Here is a 26,543-nt window from a genome sequence, read left to right on the forward strand (position 1 = left end):
TTAGCTGTCTGGTATTTATTACTTTTTAATACAGAGAACTCACAACAAAATATTCTCTAACAACACACATAAATGATATCATAACCAATTATTTTAATTTCGTCAACATTCATTTGCTATGTACATATTCTTCCATCTGCAAAAGTGCAATCCAAGAATGTCTCAACAAGAAACCTTTATGGACAAGTATATTTTTGAGGGGTTTTCTCACCAGTGGCCTTACAACGTGTTTGTCCTTGGTTACTCGGTACAGCAAAATGAGGAATACATGGCGGGGGGGGGGGGGAAAGGAACGAAGAAAGAAACTGGACTAGATGCCTCCCTTACAGGAATATTCCTTAATTTTCCAATTAAACTCATTATGAATACACTGCTCATTACTGGAGATGTTAATGTAAATAGACTATAGGATAGTCTATGGTCTGGCTATAAAACTGTAATTTTAATGACTCTGCAGCATTAGACAGAACAACAATTTCAGGCTGTTAACATTGGTAAATGTCAAATTACACATCAGCATGTAAAAGATGTCCACATTGTTAGTTATGATTATCAAAATTTATTTGTAGACATCTTACTGATGGATGAGATCATTTTCACACATCCAAAATATGAAGTCTACCTAAATGCAAGCCTCTCCTATGGAAAGGAGAGTTAACTACTGGAAAGAAAAGCATTTGCACATGCAACTCCTATTACTATCACAAGGAGTATCGTGCACTTGAGTAGAATGAACCTCCAGATCCAGAGGACTGCATTCTCATTTACAAAACACATTTCAGGCAAATTTAATCTGACCATGGGCCAGCTTAAAAAGAACACACAGCATCAGAAAAACAAAAGGTAATGAAAAATAAACTAGTTAAATAACCAAAGCAAGCAGCTCCCTAGCTAGGGAGGTAATTTCCCTTATGATGCATTTATAAGCTCATGACTACTTCCAGTGCTTGTCAAGACAGAAAGCAGAGCAACTGTGGTCTAGTTTAACCTCCAAAGTAGCCAGCAGGCCCCAAAGAAGTTACATTTGAGCTTCTGCTTCTGCAAAGCCCAGGAAACTCTCACGGCCAAAGGTGAGGGCTGACTGCTTGATTGGAATCTGCATGTTACAGAAAATACTGCATTTTGCAGTAACACAAGAGCAGCTTTCAGTACCAACAAGAAGCAGGGAAAGCCTCCACAAATTAGGGAAAATTTACTTTGGAGTGAAAGTTCAGAGGAATCTTTCTGTAGCTCAGCTGGTTTCCACTGAGGATCATTTTTACAGCGCTACGTGTGCTGCTAGCCTCCAGTTGAGAGATGTGTTTTACAAGAAAATAGGCATTTCCTCATAAGACTCACTTAACAGCAGAATTAAAAGGAAAAGCTGGCAAAGAACTAAATTGTTTTCTTGGATAAATCTGTATGTAATTCCTTGTCAGGGTTAAGGCTTTAAATATGGTTTCCCCTTCCCATTTTCTCAGTCTGCTCCATTCCTGGTTTTGACTTGGATGTATTGTACAACCTCTCATACACTTGTTTTTAAAGCTGGCTATATTCCCTTTATTCCATATCTACTCATTTTTGATTGTCACACATACAGGTCTAGAGAGGCATCCAAGAACTTAAAGGGCAGAATTATAAATTAAGCTACTCTAAGTGAAGAAAGCGAACAAGTATCTAGGACAACTCCAGATCCCACTTCTCCCCTACCATGTGCATTGCACAGTGACACCTCCCCTCACCACTGCACAAAAAAGTGGGCACAAAATGCCATGTATCCCATGTGGGAACTGACACCCCAGATTCATGACTGGCACTCAAGACCAAAGCTATAATAAGAGATGTATGCTTTAATTGTTCTCATTAGAGGAGCTGTGTCTTTGCTGCATGATTTCAGGCTGCTGGGACAGCCACTGTTGTCTGTCTGGTCTGGTTCTCATGGTACTGCCAGGCAACACAACTCCAACCTTGTTAGCCACTCTATCAGGTTGCTCAACACAGCATCAAAGCTGAAGGGCTCATCCTTCTGGAGAAATTAATCCAAATTATCATTTGATTGCTCTCCACAAGGGCAGTCTACACCGCACAGCTAATTAGGTTTTATCTGCTAGAAACCTTCTTCCTGCCCAAGTACGCCCAGGCCAGGTCCTGCTCCTATGGACAATGGTTACAGTGCTGGTCCCACTGTAACTGGGCTTGGTGTAACTTCATGGTAGCCACGAAAGGACAGCATTAGAAGTCTCCCAAAGTCCTTCCCATAACTCTCCTGGAAGAAGAAACAGTTTTTCCCAAAACTGTTGCAAACAGGACAACTGCACAAAACCCCAAGAATGTGCTCCAAACCCAAAACCAAGCCCAGGAACACGGACAGAAGAGATGAGGACCAGTGGTGAAGGCTACCACAGCCTGCTAACACAGCTGCTCAGACCAGCGCTGGACCACACGAGCTGGGTGGCACCTAAGGACACTGCCCCTCGAACCAGCAGTAGGTCACCTGTGCCAACATAAGCACTCTGTGCAGCTTGAGTATTACTGGAAGGGTAGCTAATGCTAAAAGGAGCTAATTCTGCAGTGACAACAGTCAGGAAATAAAACTCTGAACTCAGCATTTTTACACACAAAGAAACATGGATATTCACCTCGAGTTTTATGTGCACGGTAATTTCTTAATTCAGCAGGAAGTGTAATTCTCAGTCCAACATAGGAAAAAAACCACTATTTTGGCTTCTAACGTTTTGTTTTCTTTCCCAGGGTGCCAGACTATCAGGGCCATTTTCAAGACCGTGATTTCAACAGATACACTCTAAAAAGATTCTGATTTGGAAAACCAAAAGACTTTAGAAGAAACAAAAAATAATCCCACCATGTAAACAGAAACAAAACCCACACTTCTCAAGTGGACAAACACCTCATAAATATACTATCGAGAAAAGCAAAAAAACCAAACGTCCCCTAAATCTCAACTGATTTGAGAAACCAAGCAAAAGATTAATGACCTATTTAAAAACTTTTATTTAGGGAAGGGAGAAATGGGAATCAAGAAGCAAGAACTGCAGAGTCTACAGGGCCAAGCTCTCTGATACAAATTCACTGCTTAATGCAGTCTATTCTGTACAGCACAGAGGCATGTAGAAAGTAAATATGCTTTCTTAAAACATCTCCGTGTTTTTAGATCCTAGACTGAACACAATTTTGAAAGACGAAGGTGCAGCAATTGTTTTAAAAAGTGATGATGTTTTGTACTCAGTACCTCTCAGCTCTGACAGGTCTGAGGGCCCAGATCCTACTTCATGGTTCTCCTTCCACACCAGTCACAGCAGCCTGCAGCAGGCAGCAAAGCCTCAGCCCCAGCAGGCACATACAAACACACCCCCATTCAGCTCAGCCAGTTCCTTCCCTAAAATGTCTGTTAAGAAACACCTTCAAATAAAGCATTTTAAGATCTCCAGCTTCTTCTGGTATGAACAGATGACCCAGCTGGGCACATGACAGCCCTGTTGGAAGTAGCACTATTGCCTGCACTATCACTCAGTGAGGGCAATGCACATCAAACACACATGGCAGGAAGACGTGATGCCAGAAGAATTCATTCAAGATTGCATTTTCTGGCACATATTTACATTCACTTGTCATGATACCTTAGTTTGCCCTGGTCATGGGAAATCTGAAAGAAAGCCTGCTGAGGGGACTAGCAACACTGGGCCAGCTCTTGGGCCCCTGGGAACCAATGCAAAAGGCTGAATGAATTCAACAGTAACAGATTCGTTTCTTTCCAAGGATTTCCCATTTCCACCAAGCTGGAGGAACAACCCTATGCAATTACCCATTTTCCAACTGGACATATTTCTCTGTCCTGTATGTCTCCCCACACCCTTCGTACAAACTGTATTACAATTATACAAAAAATAAACCCAAATCATTTTTAGCTGAACTTTACCCCACACATGGGATAAATTGAAAGGCCATTAAATTGGCTAGCCTCCAACCTTCACAGAGATCTTGTCAGGAGGATTCTGGTTTTAACAACATGTATATATACATATTAATATGTACACTGACAAAGAAGCTGCTCTTTCAGTTAGAAAAGAAATTAGATTTCATCACAGAATGAATCCTATAAAAAGATATGTAATAAACTTGAAATACCCATAAAATAGCTATTACTAAAGCAAAGCTTTCGTCAATAAGCCTCCAAAACTTTAAATGAAGAAAATGGCTTCACGAAGTGGTAGTCTAGATTCCCACAGTGAGGACACTGCTGGACGTTGCTGTATTCAGAGAAATACTGCATGCCAATCCGCACATCTATTACTGGCTTCCCACAGTGCTTACAGTTCAGTCGAGCCTGGAAAAAACAAAGAAACAAACAAAAAAAACGTTTTGAAATAACCACACTCCCCTCAGCTCCTCACCTCTAGAAAAGAAGGTGCCAAAGGCAGTGCCCTGTCCTCCCCAGCAGGAGAAGGGGTCAGTCACAAAACTGGCAGTAATGGGATGTGCTGGTAAGGACACTCCTCACCTGGACTGGGAACGCGCAGGCACACACCATGCCTTTCAGATTAAAGACCACCACCGAATTCTGGGAAGTGGGTCACCTCCCACTCTGACTGATGGAAGGTAGAGAATATCAAGGTTTTGTGCTGCTTAATCTCTGAATCAATTCCTCAATCCCCAGCACAAGGAGTGCTGTCCCAATAAATCATTAATGAAGCCCCGAAGAGAGAAATTATGTATTTGTGCCATGCAATTCAACCGTTCAGGTTGACATTTGAACATCATCTGTCTACAAAATATACCAGCATTTTAATCTTTTGACTTAAAAATGCATAATTCGATCTACTTTATCAGCACAACATGGTATTGTGTCACTTTAAGTGTCTATTTAAACATTTATAATACAAATCAGGTTATACAAACTAAACATCACTTCAACACAAACTATTCTACAAAATCCAGCTGAGAAAGAAGCAACATTAACTGGGTGGATATGAGAAATAATTCAAGGTCATAGGTGAGGACAGACAGAGCTATTAATATTCAGCTGTTACACAAAAGTGAGTCTTCAGAAGAAATCTAGCTGAAAAACACAGCCCATCTGATACAAAGAAAGCAACAGGCAGCATGAAAGCTCAGCAAGCCCTTTGGAATACTCAAGAGAAGCAGAAGGGATTTGAGACTGTAAAGGAGTTAAAGAGCAAAGGTGGCAAATGAGCAGTGAGGGCCTGAGCTGCACTGTAGTTTAACCTCACAGCCCAGTACACGAATGAAAGCTTCAGCTCTCCACTGAAAAGAACAAAAAGTATTGTCTAGGCCACCTTGATTTAAGGGATTTTCCTGGATGAGGAGAGCAGGAAATTATTAAAGTACTATCCCTGCTGAGACCAGACTCAAAAAGAAATAAATCAACAGCTTCATTGCCATCTGCTCTGCTTGAAAAGCAGAAATTTTAAGAAATACAATCTACTGGTTTATGAATTTTTATGGAATTCTTAACCAAAGTGTTTTCTCCTTTTCTACTGTCCAGCACATCAGCTAAGTGTTAATAATCTGACAATGGCTGCAGTTCGTTATTCTACATGCAAATTTGTGATGGAGAACTAAATATTTTGAAGTAAGGCATGAAATTATTCAAAATAAAACCAGAAAGGCAATTTGGATTTATATTATATACCATATTTAAATGTCATTCTTCTGTATGCACAGAATCATCTGTAACAATCATGGTGAAACAATAATGCTTATTATCTGGAAATCACAGTCACTGCAGCTAATGATTTTATAGGCAGTTCTTATATACCATGTACTGTCACACTGTCCATTAATCATGTAATTAAGGCTCTTGTATAATGAGCTCTTAAATCTTGTCTTGTACATTCAACAGAAGCAATTCAGATTTAAAGTTGCTGACTTCTACGAAGATAGCAAGTCAGTATCAGTGCTTTACCTTTAAAAGTTCCTGTTTTTTAAAAAAAGTTACAACCTCAAGAGACACTAAATTTGAAGGTAATATATCTGTCTGTAGCTATAATTGCTACCAATGTCACCTTAACCAGCAGCAGCAGTACTTGTCTTTTGAGCAACACATTTTGGTAAATATGCTAAATTTAAAATAAACTGGCATTCTGCATATTGACAAAATGGCATTTCATATGGCTTTAAAGTATGCACATTACCATGGAGTGATCCCAGTGTGAATGGGTGCATCTCTGCAAGGCTCTTGTCCTGACCTACTACCACCACCTGTGTGTCTGAGCATCTGGAGTGGAGCACTGAGTCATTCCCAGACAAATGTTTTTTTCACAGCTGTCTACCCCTACCTGCACAGCAGAAGTGCTCTGTCCATCACATGGACAATTAATTCCCTTGAATGCCAATAATCCTGCTGTCTCAGGCACACGTCTACTCTGGTGTAACCCCAAGCCTTGGATCTTCCACTCTCAAGGCATAGATTAGGCGAGTGTTTACTGAACATGAAGTTGCTTCAGGCTGTGGTGGGTGAGTACCATCCCCAGGGTCAGCCACAGCAAAGATTAAGGAGAGCTGAGTAATCTCCGAGCACACTTAAAACCTTTCTGTTCCCTTGCCACCTCTTTGCTACAATTAGGATAAATCACAGTTTATGAACATGAAAACATGAAACATCTGATCAAAATGTGGACCTGTATCTGACACTAGTGATGCTAGTGATCAAGCATCAGATTTAATTACCAGTGCATTTAAAGGGAGCTTTATTTAAAAACATAAATGTATTAACCACTGACCATTGCAATGACTTTAGTCTAGCTAAAGGCCATTGTACCTCTTATGACAAAGGGACAGAGATCCATCAGCCCTCTTGTATTCCAATCATAGGTACAGGCTGGAAAAGAAGGATGGAAGGAGGAAAGGGAGAAGAGATACACAGCCTTGACTTTATCTAATCAGTTGGAATTTCACCTTATGAGTCTTACTTATGTATGGTACTAACCTGACAACAGGGAGATGCTGCCAGAATATCGTAGGTATACATAGTTCCCAGCTGATGCCAGCTTCCATCCCATCGGGACTTGCACTTAATGCATATAATTTTGTGAACCCCTTCTAAGCAGTCTACACAAACAGCATAGAGGTGCATAAGCCTTCCTGTGGACAGAAAAGACACATCTTAAGGAGACTAGAAGAGAAGATTAAAACAGACATTTTCTGCAATGTGCTATCTGACCTTCAGTGATACAAATCACACATTTTTTTTTTTTTTTTTATAAATAGTGAATGATAAAGTAAAAACTGCTTCTCTATAGGAAATACACGGGGCTTGACTAAAGCTATGCAGAACTCATGAATTAGTCATCACCCTGCCCACTCTCCCTTACATCATTTGCTGGTAGATCTTAGCAAAATATTTTATAAAAGAAGTTGCTAAACCTCCAAGAAAAGATGCCAGGTTAAGCTGTAAGATCACTTGCTGTATTTCCAAAACCAGAATTTTGCCCTAGCTTCATCCCCACCTGACATAAGAAGTGGAGAAGTGCTGAAGCTTATTAACAAACTTGGTACAGATTCATTTAACAACTTGCCAGTATCTTCCAGCAAAGAAGGAAACAAGGACCTAACATTCCCCACAGAAAAAAAGCAACAGGAAGAAGAGCAAATTTTTTCATGTACTTCCTTCTGACTGTTCATTAACAACAAGTGTATTTTAAAACATTACATATTGCACATACAAAGACTTTAACATGCCATTCAGAACTCTGAATATATCGAGCTCTATCATGACCTTAGGCTCTGTATGCATAATGACTTTCAAAACCTGAGTTACATTTATTGCCATGCAAATCAAGTGGCTCAGGCTTGGAAATCAAATATTTTCACTACATACATGTGATTAAATTTACCAATGCAAAATCTGAGACCAACTTTCACAAAAAACCAAAAATTCCTACACAAATTATAAATACCTGGCACCCAGATTATGCCTGACTCATAGTGACTAAACTGATTTGCAGTTTAATAGCTGGCCATTAGAAGTGACCTGACACCGAGTACTTATCCTGTGACATACCAGATTTTGCCCTGCTATATAAGACAGAGCTAAGCAGTAGTGAAGTTACAGATCAGCAACAAACCAGGACTGTGTTTAACATGTGTTCACCTCAGATTGCAATTTGTGCTCTTTAGCATCAAAGCACCGAACACATCACAAACTGTAATTCAACAGACATACATCTTGTAACTCTTCTACACAAATGGGAACAAAATATTAATAATTTATAATTAGTCTATACCAGACACTTCTGAAATTAATAGTCTGTGTTTTAACTTGTTTTGGTTTTTAAGCCAACTATTTTAGAAAAACAAGAAAAAATAGACTCTTCTTAAAATACACATACAAAATACACTTAACAGTATGAACTGGTAAAAATTGAGTTATTCTACACTGGCATGTTCAGCTCTAGAAAACACGATGGGATGAAACTAAAGTGAAAATATAATAAACTCTGGTCCTAAAGTGAACACTTGAGACTGGTGATGTTCAAACAACTCCACGCACAGAAGTTGTGTTGTGCAGGAAGATACATAACTGTCTCTGAAGCTCTGCACTGTTTGTGCACTTTATAAAAACTACATTGCCCCATCGCTAATTTTCAGGACATTTTTTGTACAGGAAATGGGGCATCTGGTATCTTAAACAAGCTTGAAATAAAATAAGTGATTTTCTGTTCTGAAAAGAAAATAACAGCCTGGAATAAGCTTAATTTCATTTCGAAGAGTATTTCTGGTAATAAACCATTTTACCCAGGACAAGGAAACAAAAATTTTAACAATTAATTATTCACAGCAACTTGTCCAAACAAGTTTTTCAGATATATCATCCAACAGTTAAGAAGCAATTAAGTTAAAAAAAAAATAATTTCACAGAGTTTCATTCTTAGTGGCAAATGTTAACAAATGACGAGTTTCACTATTACTAAACCAGCTTTCTGTACTGATAAAAATCACAAGCATATTGTGTGACTCCCCACCAAAGCAAATAAGCATAGTTAGCTCACAAATATATATTCTGTTTATCCTGGAACTTTTCTGGCTTGTAGATTTGCCTATCACTTTTTCTCTTCCAAGTACATTAGGCAAGACAGAAACAATAATGTTAGCATGAATACAGTTTAGTGACTTAGTGCACAGTGATTCAAGGAAAGAAAAAAAAATAAAATACAAGGCTTACTTAGCAAAAGTATGTTACATAACACATATTATGACCATGCATGGCATACAATGTATTTTATTGAAAGGTGAGAAACTTGAATGTTAAAATACCTCTGGTTAATCCCTCACCAACACACTTTTCAACATGTAAATCTATACTTTTGACCACCAGACTAGGGATACTTTCTCTGACTTATTTTAGCCACGCTGGCTGCCAGCAGGCTGCAGGACAGGCACATCTAGCCATGTACCACCACCCTGAACACTTAAGTCTGGGCCACAGCTTTCGGGAAGCGCTAAAGCTCATGCTGGCCCACATTTACTTGTTTCTCTAGGAGGAAAAAAGAAACATATGCCTTGGCCTCAACTCATCTGAGAGCTAGGACATGATCAAGACATGCTCAAGCACGTTCAAGTTCCAAAATAAGTCTAAAACCTTCACTACTACACTGCTGTTTAACACACCATATTAAAAGCTTACTCTTACTACATCCAGCCTCTCCAGGCCCATGTTAACACAGGTCAGACTAGAGTCTTCTCCATATTTAAAAAATACTACTTCACTATAAAACAAAACTGATACTCTCTAGTCTGAAAGCAGATGAGAGGTACCTCACCCTCATCAGTGGTGCAAATACAACTTTCACCTAGGCTGCAGCACAGTATGCTTAAATTTAAAAGGTTTAAAAGGTTGATGTGTATCTTGGGAGTAAAGCTCACAAGAGATAAATGAGCATGCACATGCTGCAGAACAGATTGGCTGGAAAACCTTCCCATGGTCTACCTAGAAATCAGATGAGAACGTGTTTAGCTGTAAGCCCAAACACAAGGCATGGATCTTTCTATACAGCATCTTTTTGTAATTCCTTCTAAGTGTTTCAATCTGATCCATGTGAGCATTTTGGACATTACTTCAAGCTTTATAGAACTTCTTAAAAATGCAGAATCGGGATGAAAATCTGTAATGGAAAGGACAGGGCACAGAAGGCAGTTCCATAATTTAATGAAACCTAGCATGACTGACAGACAACCTGTACCTTGAAGGTGACAGGGAACATCATATTCAATCTCATCATGTCTTGATGGGCTAAGGAACAGGGTCCCGTCCACCAGCGGAAACTGTTCAAACACTGGCAGCGCCCTGTGGCACAGAGCACAGTTTACAACGTTCCTGTGGCTGGCACTGAGAGCAGCAAGGATGAACTTCCGAAGGTCCTCCCCTTGGCCCACCTGGGCATCATCTTCCATCCGCACATGGAAAGTATTCAATTTATGCCTGGGGATGTGAGTGAGCAGCTCAGACAGATCGAGCCTTCTCAGAAACTGCACAGGGGTATCAAAGTGTCCTGATCTATGTGCTTGCAAGCCAGCTGCCCCATAATCAAAATGTGCATTCCTGAACATGCCCCCACCAGCCATATTCTTCTTATGAGGCTCCAGGTGAATGGCATTCTTCAAAAACTCTCCCAAGTATCGCGAGGAACGCGGGCCACTGAAATGCGTGGGGGCGAGGATAGAGTAGCCGGTGGGCGGGGACTGGCCAGGAGAGACACAAGGTGAGCGAACGGCGTAGCTGCCACCCATGACACCCTTCTCCTGGGAGTTCTGCCTGTCCATAGAGTGCCTTCGCTGAAGGTCATTGCTCAAGCCTTTCTGAGGCTTGTTGGCTGGCCTGCCCTTTTTGGCCTCCTCTGCTGACTCTGTAATGGACCTTCCCGTACTCTTCTCCAACACTGATTTCTTCTTCTTGTCATCCTGCATTCGCTTCACCTGGTACCAGTCCGTGTCCTTCTTTAAATGACCCTGCCCACACCGACAGGAGCAAAACCGAAAAGCCAGGTCGTATCCCTTCTTGGTCCACATGTTTTGGCGACACTGCTTTTCATTCCAGCTCCTGGCTCTGCCAATGCAATTGAACTGGACAAGGATGCTGCTTTCCCACTCGTAGAAGCACTGAAGGTGCATCCAAGTGCTGTACGGACAATGCTCGTTGTTGCATATAACCTTCTGGTAGTCATCCTTCTCCAGGTCCACCGGCCTCCCAAAGCTACAGATCAGTGGAGTAGCACAAGCGGCTTCTGTAGAAGGTAAAACAAATACATTAATAACTTAATGGCCCATTTACTGCAGTACTTTCTTTAAACACTGTGACAAACACACACCAAGCTCTTACTAACAACCTGTATTACTAAAGGGCCTCAAGCACTAGCTCTGGGTCAGTGCAAAAAGCAGTATTTGCCAAAAAGAGATAAGCATGTGAAAAGAGATAAGGAAATGCACAAATAAAGAAACAAAATGACATTACAGCCTGTTTAATATTCAAAACCAAAGCACCTCAGAAGCGTTAGCCCTCCTCAAGCATCTGTGGATACTGTTGTAAGGCCTTAAGAAGCAAGGAGAAAGCTTTGTGAATGCTCCTGGAGGGCTGCTTTGAAGCCTGAGAGGCAACATGGGGAGAACACACACAAATGTTTGTTTGAAAAACAAGTAACCAATACAGCCCAGCTTCACAATCATGGGGAGAGGCAGGAATTGATCTATTCTTTGGGACTGAGCAAGAGACAACAGCTCGGGAGAGAAGGAGGAAGCACAGGACTTTGAAAAGCAAGACAAACAGCTTATGTTCCTAGTACAGAAAGGAGGGCCTTCACTACATTGCTTAGGCAAATAGAGACTATACTGATGCCTTAGAGTTTAGCTTTTATATTTTTCAGATCCTGTACTGCTTTAGTCTATAATTCTAACACTCCACAGCCTGTTAGCCACTGCTCTCCCATTCTGGTTAGACATAAATCCTCTCCGGGCCTGGACTCAAAAACACCTTGGTGTCCCAGGCCCCAAAATTTGTAAACTGAGCCTCTGGACAGGGGGAGCAAACATGGGGTAATTACATCATTACCTGAAATTGTAATTGGAGAACTAACCCTGATATGCAAATGGACCAAACTTATAAAAGCGTGAAAAACCCATGACCCAGCGTCCATCTTGGGTGTAGCCCTAGGGCTCTGTACCCACAGTGTACCATTTATTGAAAGCCCTTCAATAAATACCTGCTTTTATTCTCTTACTCTTGTCTAGCCTCTGTTTTCAGGTAGCCACTCCAAGGCATCAATATCACTCACCACCACTGACATTCTGGATAGCTAAATTTCATAAACCAAACAGTTCTGCAGCACAGACAGGTGAAAAAATCCAAATGCAACATGGTATTTTATCAGCAAAGTAGCAGTTTTGCTATATCCTTGAGCAAAGAACAGTTTACTTCAATTATCTCCCAGCAACAATATCAGCTTCTACACAAAAAAATGTTCTACAATAAAATGTTCTGCATTTATGAACCAATGACGTTTTCCAGTTCCTCACCAAAGCACCACAGGCTACAGATGGCTCCCATTGCTGGCTGCTCTGTTGCAGCTGGGAGGCTCAAAAGGGATTGGAAATTTTCTACTGGAGTTTTTGTAAGAACTTTTTAGATGCTTACTCAAGTATTACAGATACTTCTCCGCATTTCTGTCTTCCTAATTCATCCACTTCCCTAGAAAGTACTGCTCCAACAGAACTGTCAGGCTGCCCTTTAACCTCTGTGTGACTGATTTCAAATACTAGCAGGCTTCTTCAGGGTCTTCTGTGGTCAAGTGCTGCCTCACCCCATCTAAAACACAGTTTCCTGAAGTTCCCCAGTCTTGGCCAGAGCCCCAGGACTTACGGCAGAGGTGCACAGAGCCTTGAGGAGAGAGGCTACCATGATTGATGGTTTTTTCCCCTTAGGACTTTAAATTTCTATCTGATGAGCAGGTAAAAAAAACACCACTGAGTTGCATTGCTTTTCATTCATTCATTCTTATCACTGCTTGCACAAATAACACAACATAATTTGCAGTAGAATGAGAGGTTTTATGGTGCTACATGTACTTTGACTCCAACTCTCAGTAAGAGACACACTATCCATCATCATCAGTCTTACAGCAGCAATACACAAATCAGGTGCTCTACAACAACAGATCTTTGCCATGCTAGTGGTTTTGCCCTTTCCCAGCAAGTTTTTGGAAAAGGCTATAAACAAACAAAATCTTCAAGGCTACTTTCAGTAAATTCAAGATTACTGTAGTTCTTAAAACTTACTTATACAGAAGAAAAAGGCACAAATATCACAGAAAAACTTTCCTGAGCCATTCCCTGGAAGATGCCACATCCTTCACTTCATTTTCCTCTGTCTCAATAAGAATTCATCTGCAATACCTTTCCTTCAGGGAGTGGCCTATAAATTGCAACACGTTGCCAAAATCTTTCCTTTAAAGAAGAAAAAGCCTATTTCATTTCAAAATATGGACTTTTCAGTCACTAAAAACAAATTACCAAATTGAAGAGAACAGAGGTAAGAGAGGCTTTCCCTACAGATTCTTTGGACGTTCCTTCTATACATGTGACAAATATATTGTTATTGGTTCTCTTGCGTCTCTGAAAAGCCCACTAAGAACATGCAAGTTTTGAGATGTCTTTGAAAAGCACCAATTTTATTGGCTACCAGTGACTAATTTTTTTCTCCACTCTTTTAGTGTGTATTATTGAGTATAATGTTGCTGGCCAAGAGCAGAAGTGAGTGATAACTTACCTGCTCTGAACCAAAACATGTCAGTTTACCAGTTCAGAGAGTTTTCTCACCCATTCTCCCAGTCTTCGATTCAAGTCGCACTACCACAGCAAGCATCTCTGCAAAGTTTTTCTTTGTTGTTAGTCTTTCTTTCATCATATTTAAGGTCTGAAAGTATAGTTCACGATTATAGCATCCTTATGCAATTTACCTCAGAGAAGCCAGTTAAACTGAACCCGTGGAAGGCAAATCATCAGAAGGCATCTGTGAGGCAAGGTACTGGAGGCTCCAATATGAACAATTCTCACTTATGCATTTCCTGTATTCATCTATTTTGGTACATATTCCTTTCCACCACTGCAAGAAGGCAGCGAAAAAAAGAACATGCCAAAAATCCACTTATGCTCTCACTGTGCTGCAGAGAGTAAATGTTCTAACAGTTGCAGGTATAATTATAGCTGACAGCCAAGAAAGTACTACAGACAAGTCTAGAATTGAATAAAGACACTATACTTGTTCATCCATACTGGCATAGTTAACTGACTAAAAAAGGAAAACGTTTCCTTGATTAGCCTCTGAACATGTTTTTGAGTTCATATGCAAAAATGTATGATCTCTAGCTCCCCAAGAAGTTTACAGACTCTTCACTATGCAGACAAAAACTGAAATTAATAAAATAAGTGACTGAAATACAAAAAATATCACCACAGCCCATGTATTCCACAGAATATGTGCGCAATTACTTAATTATGATCATGTACTGGGTGTCTAAAGGCTAAAATAAAGGCGACTTTCAACAGACTTTTTTTTCCCCCTTTTCCGTGTTGGTCAATGGAAGTACCGTGGAATGAGATCTTCTCCAGCTTCTCCTTAAGAACTTACAGATGCCAGATTACCTGAGGAACTTCCCATACAGCGTAACTATGAGCAAGAAAAGACAAAGCTACGAATTCTGGACAGCCACGTCTTCTTCAACGTTTAAGTTCACTAGATGATTACGAAGTTTCCACACATTCTCTCATCTGATCTTCTATCTACACAGTGTGAATTGGCTGGTCACATGATCACCACAGCAAAAGCAGGTCTAGAACAGCTGAAGACAGCAACAGAATTAACCAAAGCCTTCCCTCATGCAAAAGACTCCAATGAACTGTTAAATAGTGCCACTGAGATTGCTCCGGAAAACATCATTGCCAGGAGGAGAAGCTGGTCTCTACGGACTTGTTCTGGGAACTCATCTGACATTTCACTACTGTCACTGTAGCTGCATAGGAAACACTCCAGAAAACTAACAGGTCTCTCTGCCATGTTGCTGCGCTCCACAGCATGGGTTATGCCATGCTAGTCAAAGCACATGCTTTCACTGATACAGATTTGCTATTATAAAGTCTGCTGGTTTGGAGAAGTCCTTGATTAAACTGCTGCAGTATTTCCACAACAGAAACTAAGAAGCCCAGCATGGCTAATTTAAGTTGTCTCGGTAGAAACTTCTACGCTTCTGTAGTTTTCCTGTATCTAAGAAAGCAGAAAACTCCACTACGGAAAAGCATACTGATGCCTTTTCCTGGTCTTAAAATCAAGACTCATACACGGTTAGAAGGGGAAAAGGGATTTTACCTTGGTATTTATTTTAAGGATCCTTAGGCGCACACGCCCAGGTCATATGCATCGAGATGCACCCAGCTGAGTATGCCCCAAAAAGATCGGGTATAACATTATAGGTTTTACTAATTAGCATATCTATCAAAGATTCCCCTATGAGAGGCTCGAGTGAGCCCCCCTCTCCCCAAGGAGCCCTCCCCTGGATGGCTCTATCTTAGTTTACAAAATGTGTTCTGGAGAGGACCTTGGGGTCTGGGGCACACTGATCCCTAACTATGAAGCTTCTAAAATGTTTAGTCTCTTAGCTTGACAAACAAGTCCAAGAATGTAGGGAAAAAGCACTAAGAATACAGAAGTTACAAAAAGGTATAAAAGGGGTATAAAAGAAAAGGCAAAAATCTTCATGGCATCATACAAAAACCTCAAGCCAACATTTGGTTTTGCCTAACATTTCAAATTCCAGCAGGTGTATGTGTATAAAACAGACTGTGCAGGACCGAATACAGACTTCTCTGTACCCATGTCTCCTGCCAAACATAACCATGCCACATGTTCCTGCATAAAGAATAAATAAGAAACAGAAAACAGCAATTTTTGTGCAATTTTGCCAGTTCTTGGCAACAGATATGCCTTAGGAACAAAAGAGACCACATTCAGATCAGTATGGGAGCCACATTTTAGGTAACGTGAAGAGTTCTTCCCATCAATTCACACCCTTGAAAGTGGTCTGGGTTATTTAATCACCATTTTATAAATGAGACAGAGCACTTATTTCAGTATTACAGAACTTCAAAAATTCTTGTTATCAAGCCCTTATGCTTCCTGTAATTAGAAATGCATTTTGAGATACTCTTCAAAAAGTCAGAGCTAGCTAGAATCATTGTCCTAATGTTTTATGATGACAGTGTTACCAATTGCTGTCAAGAGAGATTATGATGGGAAGTAAATAGAAATTACATGGCCAAACTGCCCCTCCACACCTGTAATCCCCAGCTGGTTTGTGCCCTAATTATAATTTGCTTCCAAGTAGCTAACAGCTCAACAGGTTTCTGGTTTCCAAAGCTATGAAACTGAAAACTTGAGGGAGAATGAAAGATTACATGATATCAGAGCAACACCCATTCTCCCAGCAGCCCCTTTCACAAGAATGCCAAAATAATGATAAAAGAACTTCTGTTTAACTCTCAGTTTCAAGACGGGTTTCACAGCCTAAGAGAACAAAACAAGACAGCGTGCAGCTTTGTGTAGCAGAACAGCTTCAACGTAGGCTGTCAAGTTGCAACTACAAGCGCGTGCTGCTTCTTTCAAGACGTTATGTTTCCACGTAAAAAAATAAATGTTTTCTCATATTCCTCTGTAGTGATTCGGAACAGTGATTCTGAAAATAGTTGGAAGGAGCAGTACATAAATGTCTTCTAAAACAGAAATAACATACAATATTCCAAACACATGCACATTTGTGCGAAGATAGCTCACTGTTTAAACAAGGCTGTGTTTTATGTTTGACAGAGCCACCATAAAATTAACTTTTCTTTCAAAAATGAGAATATGATGGAAGACTGCAAGGAAGCTGGATTGGGTTGTTTGGCTTTTTCTCCGTTTTTCTTTTCAGGTTTATAAACATCCATAAAAGCCAGGAACAGAAATAGAAACAGAACATCTGAGAAATACCTTTCAACAAAAAAAAAATCCTCCCTCATGAACTGGTTCTACCTTTTTCATAAAAGAGAAAGGCAGTTCATGAAGACCATCCTTCCCATTTTATGACCCAAATGAAGGCAGCAGAACAACAGCTGCCTGAGGAACTTCCCTCTGGTGAAGTATACTGAGGAGAATGTTGTTTACTTGTTTACACACCCATCATAAAACCAAAGATGCACCCAGCAAGCCAAATGCAGTGATTCCATGGCTTCAGTTTTGTGACTGCTCTCATTTGTTCCAACTCCTCAATGCAGAAGCCTAAAGCAAAATTCGCTCTTCCCCTGCTATGCTCCCACATTATCCATTGTATTAAGCACCAGAGTTTTTCAGTCAGTGGACAGAAACAGATAATTATTTCCCGTACTCGTCAGCATACGTTTCAGCTCACTGCACAGATTTGCCATCTCTGGTAAAACTCAAGGGAGGTGTTAAACATGTGAGGCTGGGGGCAGAGAAGAGGGAAGTGCGGTGGCGGCTGGAAGAGACAGCAGCCCTACTGTCATCTTAAAACAACTGTCAGGCAACAGTAGGTTGTTATGGATCTGGAAAAAGAAATTATCCCCAAGAAAGGGGTAAGGTCTTTGCACTGGATTGGTTGCAAGACACTTACTATGGCTTGTTCTTCATCTACTGTTACTCTAGCATCTCTTCATCTGTGCCAAGGACACACTAGTTGCCAGCACATTACTGAGACCAGAAGGGTTCCTGTGGGACACATACCTTGCAAATCAAGCACTTTAATCTCTACCCTGATTTCTCATGAACATTGCTCTCTTCACAACCTTACACAGATAGGAACTGTTCACTCTGCCAGCCTGAACCAGAGCTGAGTCATTCCTGGGGAAGGCTACTCCGTACCAACCATCTGCATGAATCTTCTGAATTTCCTCTGCCATCAGCATAGGTTATTTTAATTGAAGTCATACAACATTACTGCACTAATACTGTAATGCAGCTGTAGAAAATAAACCACCACCACAACAACAAAACAGACAGAAAGAGAAAACTTGAATTAATTGTCTGATGTATTTGCTTTGCTGAACCTTGTAATACAATCTAATATTCCAAAAATTACCAAGATGTGACAAAATGGTATTGTCATATTCATAACTGGTTAAACAGTACAAATAATATGGCAATACAGAAATGATCAGCCACCTTCCTAAGAGCCTAAGTGCAGCAGAAGAATGCAATGAGAAAAAATACTTCACAAGTTGATCCAAAAGGCAGGCTTGGATCTTCAGTGCAGCAACAACAACAAATAACAGCTGACAAACAGTAAGAGAAGTCTTTCAAAACAGCTCAGCTCAGGGCTTATACTGGTTACACTCACAGATGATGACTGATATCTCTTCAAAACTTCTTAAGCAATCTTTGCTGAATGATCAAGATGAAAGCTTCCAGGAGGGAAGGGAAAAAAACAAGACAGCAGTACCTGGTAAGCCACCCTTAACAGGGGATTTCTTCTGTGCCGTAAGACTCCCTCATGCTCTTGGAAAGAGAAGCCAAGGCCAGCAGTCCATTCTCAGTGAGCAACAGACAGAGCCACTGACATTGCAAAGAGGAGCTGTCTGGAGCCAGTCTGGCTGACCACTTTACATCTATTATGCACCTGCACATGGACATTGTCAACAGGTGCCAACCTGGAGCCCACTCCTACCCGCCCAGGACCACGCAGCTGCAGGCAACACCTACTCTCAGAAGGCACTTAAGGAGAACAAAGCCATAAGCAGCCCAGTTCCCTCACATGCTTTACCCCATGTGCAAGATGTCACTAATTGTAATAACTGAGTAATAACATGAAGTGATCACCTTCCCCTAGAAAAGATTTCAGGTAATTAGGAGCTGCTAAACCCTGGTTCACCTGAGAATTCAGGATTCCCAGAGGGCTCAGTAGCTGCTAGGACTATCTCCATGCACTTCACTTACACTAACTTCACACTTGACCTCCAAGGCAATCTCTTCACAATAAAAAAATAAGTTAAAAAAACCACCTAGAAACTTCATAGCAGCAGGAAGATACGATGGAAATCATGAAGGCTTAACACATACCTGCCACATTAACACCTAACTAACAGCACAGTCTGAGCTAATGCCTGTTTATGAAATCAGCAACTAGCATGTGATACAGTTATCTGCAGCTCTCATTCAACCACCCACTCCCACCTCAACCATAACCTCACCAAAGTAAGGCAGAAAATCAAGATTGAAACTGTACAAACTAAGGAAAACAGGCACTTACATGTGCACAATAATTCTGTGGCTTGTTTACACAGCCATCTGTGCTCCAAGCTGAACCTACTGCCCATGCTGCTGAAACCCAGTATGAGAATTCACATGGTAGAAGTCACCATAATCTGTACAATTATCATCTAGCCAACTTAGCCAGTTTCTTTCCATTTAATATGTGTTGTCCAAATACAGAAAACACCTCAGTCATCAGCTTTGGCTTTTGCTTGGGATGTACAGACTCTCTGTATAGGATCCATGTTGCCCTGACTTGTGCTGTAACACCTGAATCCAACTGGAAAGATCCCCAGAGAACAGGGCTAAGCCTCTACCTGTATCAGTGCCAGGACAACTATGCACCCCGATACTCTCAGGTGAACTCTGAATTGGTTTAACCAGCTCAGAAGACAATTGGTTCTCTGTGCCATAAGCGATCATGCCCCAGCTAAGAAGGTTCCCCAGCATCATGTGGATTTTTCTGATGACCTCTATCATGGTGAATGCCAAGATTAGTGACTATCACAAGACTGGTGGGCCCTAATGTGTTCTGAACATTGGCTGTTGCTTAGTCTGTACATGAATTGTCCCCACAGAAAAGCACTTCAACCATTAAATCCTCTCACTTTAGCCTTCCAAGAGCTTTTAATAACTTGAATTTCTACAGAGCACTAACCTTGGTGCTTCAAGAAACAGACATTCTAATAATAACTAAAGCAGACTCCACTGCACCTGCTCTAGCAAGTTTTCAGTGGCAAACTCCAGCTCAGGCTGGAAATAGAGATAACTGTGGCATGCAGTAGATGCCCTAATGCCAAGCACAGATGTAAACACTGCAGGCTGGACTTGCACAGGCTGAGAGCCAGCTAGCCACCAGACTCAGTCCAAACGTACAAGGCAAGAGAGAAAAGAAAACAGGGTAAATCAAGTGGTATCAGCACCTCTTACAGTTTCAGATCTAGGGATATTTGTGTCATTGGTCTATCCTTCCCAAGTTTCAGTGTGACAGACTGTATTTTCCACGCTAAAGGCTAAAGAAGCTGGTAAAAACTCAGTGGGAAACAGGAAATGCAGTACCCAGCATGTCTGCAAGACAGCAGCTCCTGAGTGTGGAGCTGTTGGTTCCCACAGACATCCCCCTCACGATGCCATGCTGGCTCCCAGCCCTGTCATGTACCATCTCTGGCATCTGTGTGGCACACAGAGACCTCAGTTGTACACTGCTCTCATAATGGGTATCGGCAGCACAGAAGTGGAGCTGGGGAGTGCCAGGCATACTCAATTGCCAGGCTCCAATATAAGCTACCTCCTCTCCCAGCAAGCATCCAGGATGGGAACAACAGCAATATCCCTCTCAAGCCCAGGAAGGAGGACTGACAGACTCTGAGAAACAAAGATATAAAGGTTGGAGTGAATGCTCTCAAGATAAATGTCACTGAAGTCTACCAGGAAATGCTAGCGCTCCACTTGAAATCCCACAAGCTTTCAAAATGGAATTACCCACTCCAGTGACTAGATTACTGCTTCAAGAGGCCTCTTTGAAATTACCTGATTTTCTATCAAAACAGTTTAAAGAAAGCCCATGCCCTACTAATTCTGTTGTAATTTAGACACCTTGAAGATTAGCTGTAGTATTTTACTCTGAGCTGAATGCAAGGTTTTCCTCTGGTTTTTTCCCTCACACATGCTGCAGGAAGAAAAGCAGGGAAGGATGGACGTCTGCCAGCCATGACAGTACTTTAATATCAAAGGATGTCTCAATACCCAAGGCTGTAAGCAAGGCTGAAGAAAACTTACAAATGTCTCCAAGGGCTAGAAATCATTTTGTCACTATTTGTTAGATCACTGGGAGTAAGATATGGGATGAGTACAGGCAAATCAAAGTGATCAGCTCAAAAACTGTATTTCCTTGTATGAAATAGAGTAAACAGCAAGCCTAAACCTTACTCATGAAAGCACGACACTTGAGCAATAACTAATCACACGAACACAGAATGCTGTCAGGGCACTGATAACCATTTTGATAGCAAGTAACTTAAAAAACCCAAACTTAAATGGGTGTGTACTTGCTTGCATGAAAGGATAGTATTTACTTTACTCAGTAACACCATGAACATGATTCCATTTGCAAAGATTTGCAGAACATGAGCTGCATTTGCTACCAAAGCATGTAATTGTATGTTTTAAAAATCCTAAAACTAACATGAAAGTCCTTTTGAACGTGATTTGCATTGATAGAGACAGCGAAATTTGCATTCAATTGATTTCTGCAGTTAGAAGAACACAATGGTATTACGAGGCAAAATGATTTCCCCTTAGTAAATTAATAGGTACTAAATTTTGTAGTCACTGCAACAGAATAGAAACTTAATTTTCCAGGTGGTCTCACTGATACCAATGGGACTCCCTCAGGCTAAATAATCAGAAGGTGCCAATACTGAACATCACTAGAGTGCCAAACTGGAATTGGATGTTTTCTGCAGCAGGGAACATTTGACAGCAAATATTAATCCAGGCTTAAACACTACAACAAATCATTCTCTGAAAATACATTTTTAAATTAAACATTGCATTGATGCATTTTCTGTCCCTCTTTAACTATCCAACGTCCAGGATATAATTTGGTTTTTTTTTTTTTAGTGAATCATAATTGTTGGCCAGTCACAGCATTCAACACATTAGTCACTGTTGTGCTTACTGATTTCCCTCTCCATACACTTTTCCAACATTAGCATCTTTATTTGAAAATAAATCAGTCTTACAAATTCTTGAAACCCAGGTGAAGTGTTCAAAAGCACACAAATCTGACTGCCAGCAGCTCCACCTGCCAACCCACCAACTCGCCAGCTCTGCCACTTGTGCAGTTTAAGAGCTCACCCATAGCAAGGGGGCAAAAAATATGATCTTAAAACAGGTGGCCAGTACACTGTAGACAGTGATTTAGAGACAGTTATGCTGTGGAGGTTTTTTAGTTTAATTTGGCTGTCTTTAATGAATTCCATGTTAAAGGGAAAAAGCACAGCTAAGGAGATGCAGCTTCTTCTTTTCTCTAGTCTTCCCACAGCACCAATGCTGGAGAGACAGAGTGACAATGACAAGGGATGAAGCAGCAAGATGTTAAGTTAGAGGCCACCAAGCCAAAGAAGAGGACTTGGCTCTACTCATGAGACGAAGAATGGAAACAAGGCAAAGAAAATGAATAGAATAAGGAATTTTAGGGTCAGAAACAACTGTATGTCGAGACTAGAGCAAGACATTCAGAGGATACAGGGATAAAACACCTGGAGCAGGGATCTGAAAGTGCCCAGCCTCAGCAAGGCAGAGACAGAATAGGAATTTCCTCCTCAGAGCCTCAGATCTAAAAATAAACCCCGTGGATTTTCCTCTTCTGATGATCTGGGCAAAGTATCCACAAGACATTACACTCTTTTATGTCTGCAGATGAAGGTAACCAACTACTGCCATGAGGAATACTGCCATCAATGGGGTAAGTGCAAAATCCCATGCAGCTGCTGGTATAATTTTATATGATGACAGCTCAGATTTTATGAAAAGTAACCCCAAAAACTAGCTAGAAAATTAGAAAATTAAAGTTTTTTTAGAAACATCACTCAATCACTCTGAAGACAGGTAATCTAAGAAATGAGGCTTTTGGTGACATCACATCTCAGTTTCCCTGTGCACTGTGATACTGTTAAACTAATCCACCCACATCCCATATCCCCCTCTCCATGACCTGTGCATCACTTAGTGCAGAAAATGGATGCACTTTGGTCAAGCAAGGATTAATCTATCATGTGGTCTGATGGAAGAGATAGGAATGGAGGACATAGCTAGGAACTGTGAATCCCCCTTGTAGGCATCATCTCAATACCTGCTGAGAAATTAAGAGTGCAAGGTGAGAAAAGCCATCACATCTGGTCAGTGGTTATGCTCTCTGCCTTCCTGATTCCCCTGTGGGAGTCTAAAACCTTCAAGCACAGTTTGAGCTCTGAACATGCAAAAATTGAAACACCACCAAAAAAAACCATAAACAAATGCCCTCTTGGGGCAGGAGAAAAGTCTGCTGACATTTCTCAGCCATCATGCCAAAAACTGACTGATAGTTTAAAGGGAAAATTGTGCAGGGATTGAGGCAAAATTTATCAAAATGTGAAAGTGAACAAGAACTTTCCACCATAAAGGGATGCTGTAATGGCAGTTCCCTATCATATGGCATAGCTAGTCAGGGCCGCACAGAGAAGCCCAGAGGAAATTTAAAACTGTTTCATTATGCACATGTATGAGGGGCAGAAACAACACACGGAGCACATAAGGAAGTGTGAAGATTTAAAAAAAACCCGTATCTGAATCACTATCTCTTCGTGAGTGAAGTAGGGTCCTAATGTGACTGTGTAATTACACCATCATACTGACATCATGATGCAAAGCCAAGGCCTGCACAGATATTTTCAACTGTTAAATCTGCTGCTTTCACCTCCGCATACTTCTGTCTTGTCACATTAATGAAAGAAAACAGGTTATGTCATTATGATCATCCACTGCTTTTTCAGGGTACAGGTAGAGTAGGAGAGCAATAATACCAGACACACACAAATTATGCTAGGGCACCATACGGTGAGAGAGAAGAGAAGAAGAAGAGAGGAGAGAGGGAAGGAGACAAGTCCATGGTCTCACAGGACCAGTGAGCCTGGGCAGCAGGAGTCACAGCACGCAGCTTCATGACCCAAAAGCAGCACAGCTAAGAGCTTCCCTGCACCCAGCAGACTTAATCCACAACCCAGATAGTCTCCCATGAACAGTCAAGACTTGACTGTGTACCTCAGAACTCTATTAACCCCACTGCTCACTGCAGCAGGCCACATCCTCCATAAACTGCTTAGTGATTAAGCAACCCTCAAGTGCACAGCTGCTTATAAATGTCTGGAGTCTAGTAATGGGCTACTTGCCTCCAGGGCTGTGGCTACACTACAGAGCTTCATGTCAGATCCACTGGGTTTGAAGATTTGCGGGAATCTGTTATCATTGTCTAATCTTTTCCCTGCACAAGAGCCAGATTCCCAATTCTGTAGCACAACCTGAACCAAAACTGTGGAAAGCTTTCCACTTACCAGTGACAATACAATTCACAAAACTTACATCTCAGGATTACCTGATGGGCAGTAGCCAGTGTAAAATAAAGCTAGCAACCACATCTACCCCTCCAGCCTTTATGATTATCAGAAAAGAAAGGTATGATGAGATGCAATGATCCTGTCAAAGCAAAGATCCGGTGTGCTGACCAGGCACTGTACAGCAAATGTTGAAGCCAAGGCTATACCTCTGTTGTGAGGGGGTAAAAAAAGGGGCAGTGAGGGATTTGGTGAAAGAGTCAAGGGATGTTTCTGACCACTGAAGTCATATGGAAGCAGGGAGAGAGAGGATAAAGCAGCGCCTCAGGTTAGATCTCACAAAGGCAGCCTCAACTTCTGAGGAAGCTGGCCAGCACAGGGGAAGGATATGCCAAGCATGTGGGACACACAGTCTTACAGCTGAAGAAGACTGATAACCTGTCCGGCTAGCAAGCTGTACCACTACCAGCATTCACTGGCATCACCTCCTGTGGCATCTGCAGATGGAGCACCACCTCATCATCCCAGGCAATACAGCCACACCAGAAACACACCGGTGCTGCCACTTATGCTTGAGAAAAAAAAAAAAAAAAAAAAAAAAAAAAAAAAAACATTCAAAACACTGTTTCTCCCCATCCACAGAAAAGCCAACATGCAATGTGGATGTTGGACATATTTCATTACCATACTGAAGTTAATGATAAAAATACTCTAGAAATATTCTAACTCATGTTAACCTCTCTCTTTTTTTTTCCTTGTTCACTCACTTAAAGCAAATAGTAAAGAAAAAACCCGAAACAAACCCAAAAAGGAAATTCTAATCATTCTCCATGATTCTCTGGAGAAATACTCTTAAAAAAGTAGTCTGGCAAAGACCTCATGAGCTGAAGTAATTCGCAATTAATTGATAATACTTCCAAGGAAAAGTTTCCATTAAATAATACATGGGAATCAGACATCTTGAAAACCAAACTAAGACACCTGGAACTGCGTTTCTAACAGCAGCAGGCAAAACTACCGCCACAAAGCATAATACCAGCTGTAGCCACCCTCCTACTTTTTGAAATGCATGGAGAGTAAGAAGCTGAAATCGAGCTTGGGAGAGGAAAAAACTGAAGAGTACGGACTCTGCACCGTAGTTTGTAAACCTAGAAGCAGACCTAAGAGGTGTGGTTGTTCGGCTTAGCAAAACCGAAATAAAATCTTTGCCTCCCTTTAGTTTTAGCCTGACACATCCTTTTGCAGCAAAAGAAACATGAATAGCAGTGCAAGTTTCTGCGAGACACCACCTTACCAAAACCGCTCCGAACCAAAATCCAACCCACGGACCAAAGGCAGCATAAAATGGTTGATGCGAAGTGAGCACGTTACCCTGACAAACCCAAGTGCCGTACAACGGCAAACAAAACTGACCGAAAAGCAGGACTCCATTTTTAATCGTGACAGAATAAAGTGGGGATTTTTCAAAGGAGCTCCGAATCAGCCGCGGCGCGGCCGCTGCCGGCGAGCGCTGCGCCTCCCGCCCGCCGGGGATGCGCTCTGCCCCCGGACCGCGCTCCTGGGCCGCCCGCAGCCATGGCACACGGGCGCCGCGGGGCAGGCGGGCTCCCGCCGCTCTCAGCATCGCCGCCGGGCGGCCCCCGCCCTGCAGCGGGTCACCGGGCGGGGACACCCCGACACGCAGCCGCTTCGGGGAGATCCCGCCGGCGGCAGCCGCGCAGGGCCCAGGCGACACCGACCCGCCGCCCCGGGCACCCGCCCGCACACCCCCTCTCTCCGGGCGCGCCCCCGCCGCACGGGTCCCCCCGCGCCGCCCCCCCCGGTCCCCTCCGCCGCCTGCGCCACCGCGGGAGGCCGCGGGGCCCGGCCCGCCGCTCACCGCTCTTGACGTCTCCGGGCGCCGAGCCGCCCGCGGCCGCCGCGCCGCCCGCTCCGCCGCCCGCTCCGCCGCCGCCGCCCGCGGCCGCCGCTCCGGCTCCACCGCCGCCCGCAGCACCGCCGCCCGTCGCCGCCGCGGCTCCGCCGCCCGCCGCCGCCCCGTTCTCCTGCTCGTCGCCGCTGCTGTTGGCGCGCTTGTTCTTCTTGCCCTTGCCGCCCTTCTGGTTCGGCATCGCGGGCCCGGCCGCCGCCGCGGCGGGGCGGGCGGGCGG

General features: G+C 42.3%; 1 protein-coding gene across 1 annotated transcript; it reads right to left on the minus strand.

The window, feature by feature from the left end:
• On the minus strand, window positions 1–26,543 carry HECA (hdc homolog, cell cycle regulator). The gene is made up of 4 exons (XM_032102007.1): window positions 26,273–26,543; window positions 10,200–11,240; window positions 6,947–7,101; window positions 1–4,324 (listed from the first exon to the last, which is right to left on the minus strand). Exons 1-4 carry the CDS (start codon window positions 26,502–26,504, stop codon window positions 4,160–4,162), a joined length of 1,593 nt encoding a protein of 530 aa, XP_031957898.1. The 5' UTR covers window positions 26,505–26,543; the 3' UTR covers window positions 1–4,159.

This window comes from Corvus moneduloides, chromosome 3 (assembly GCF_009650955.1).
Source record: "Corvus moneduloides isolate bCorMon1 chromosome 3, bCorMon1.pri, whole genome shotgun sequence".
NCBI lineage: Eukaryota > Metazoa > Chordata > Aves > Passeriformes > Corvidae > Corvus > Corvus moneduloides.

Excerpts from the sequence above, each read along its gene's own strand:
- HECA (XM_032102007.1), bottom strand. The coding sequence starts at position 26,504 with ATGCCGAACCAGAAGGGCGGCAAGGGCAAGAAGAACAAGCGCGCCAAC. Across the intron at positions 7,102-10,199 it reads TGTTCCCTGTCACCTTCAAG|GAAGGCTTATGCACCTCTAT; the intron begins GTACAGGTTGTC and ends TTCTGTCCACAG. Across the intron at positions 4,325-6,946 it reads CAGCATCTCCCTGTTGTCAG|GCTCGACTGAACTGTAAGCA; the intron begins GTTAGTACCATA and ends TGTTTTTTCCAG.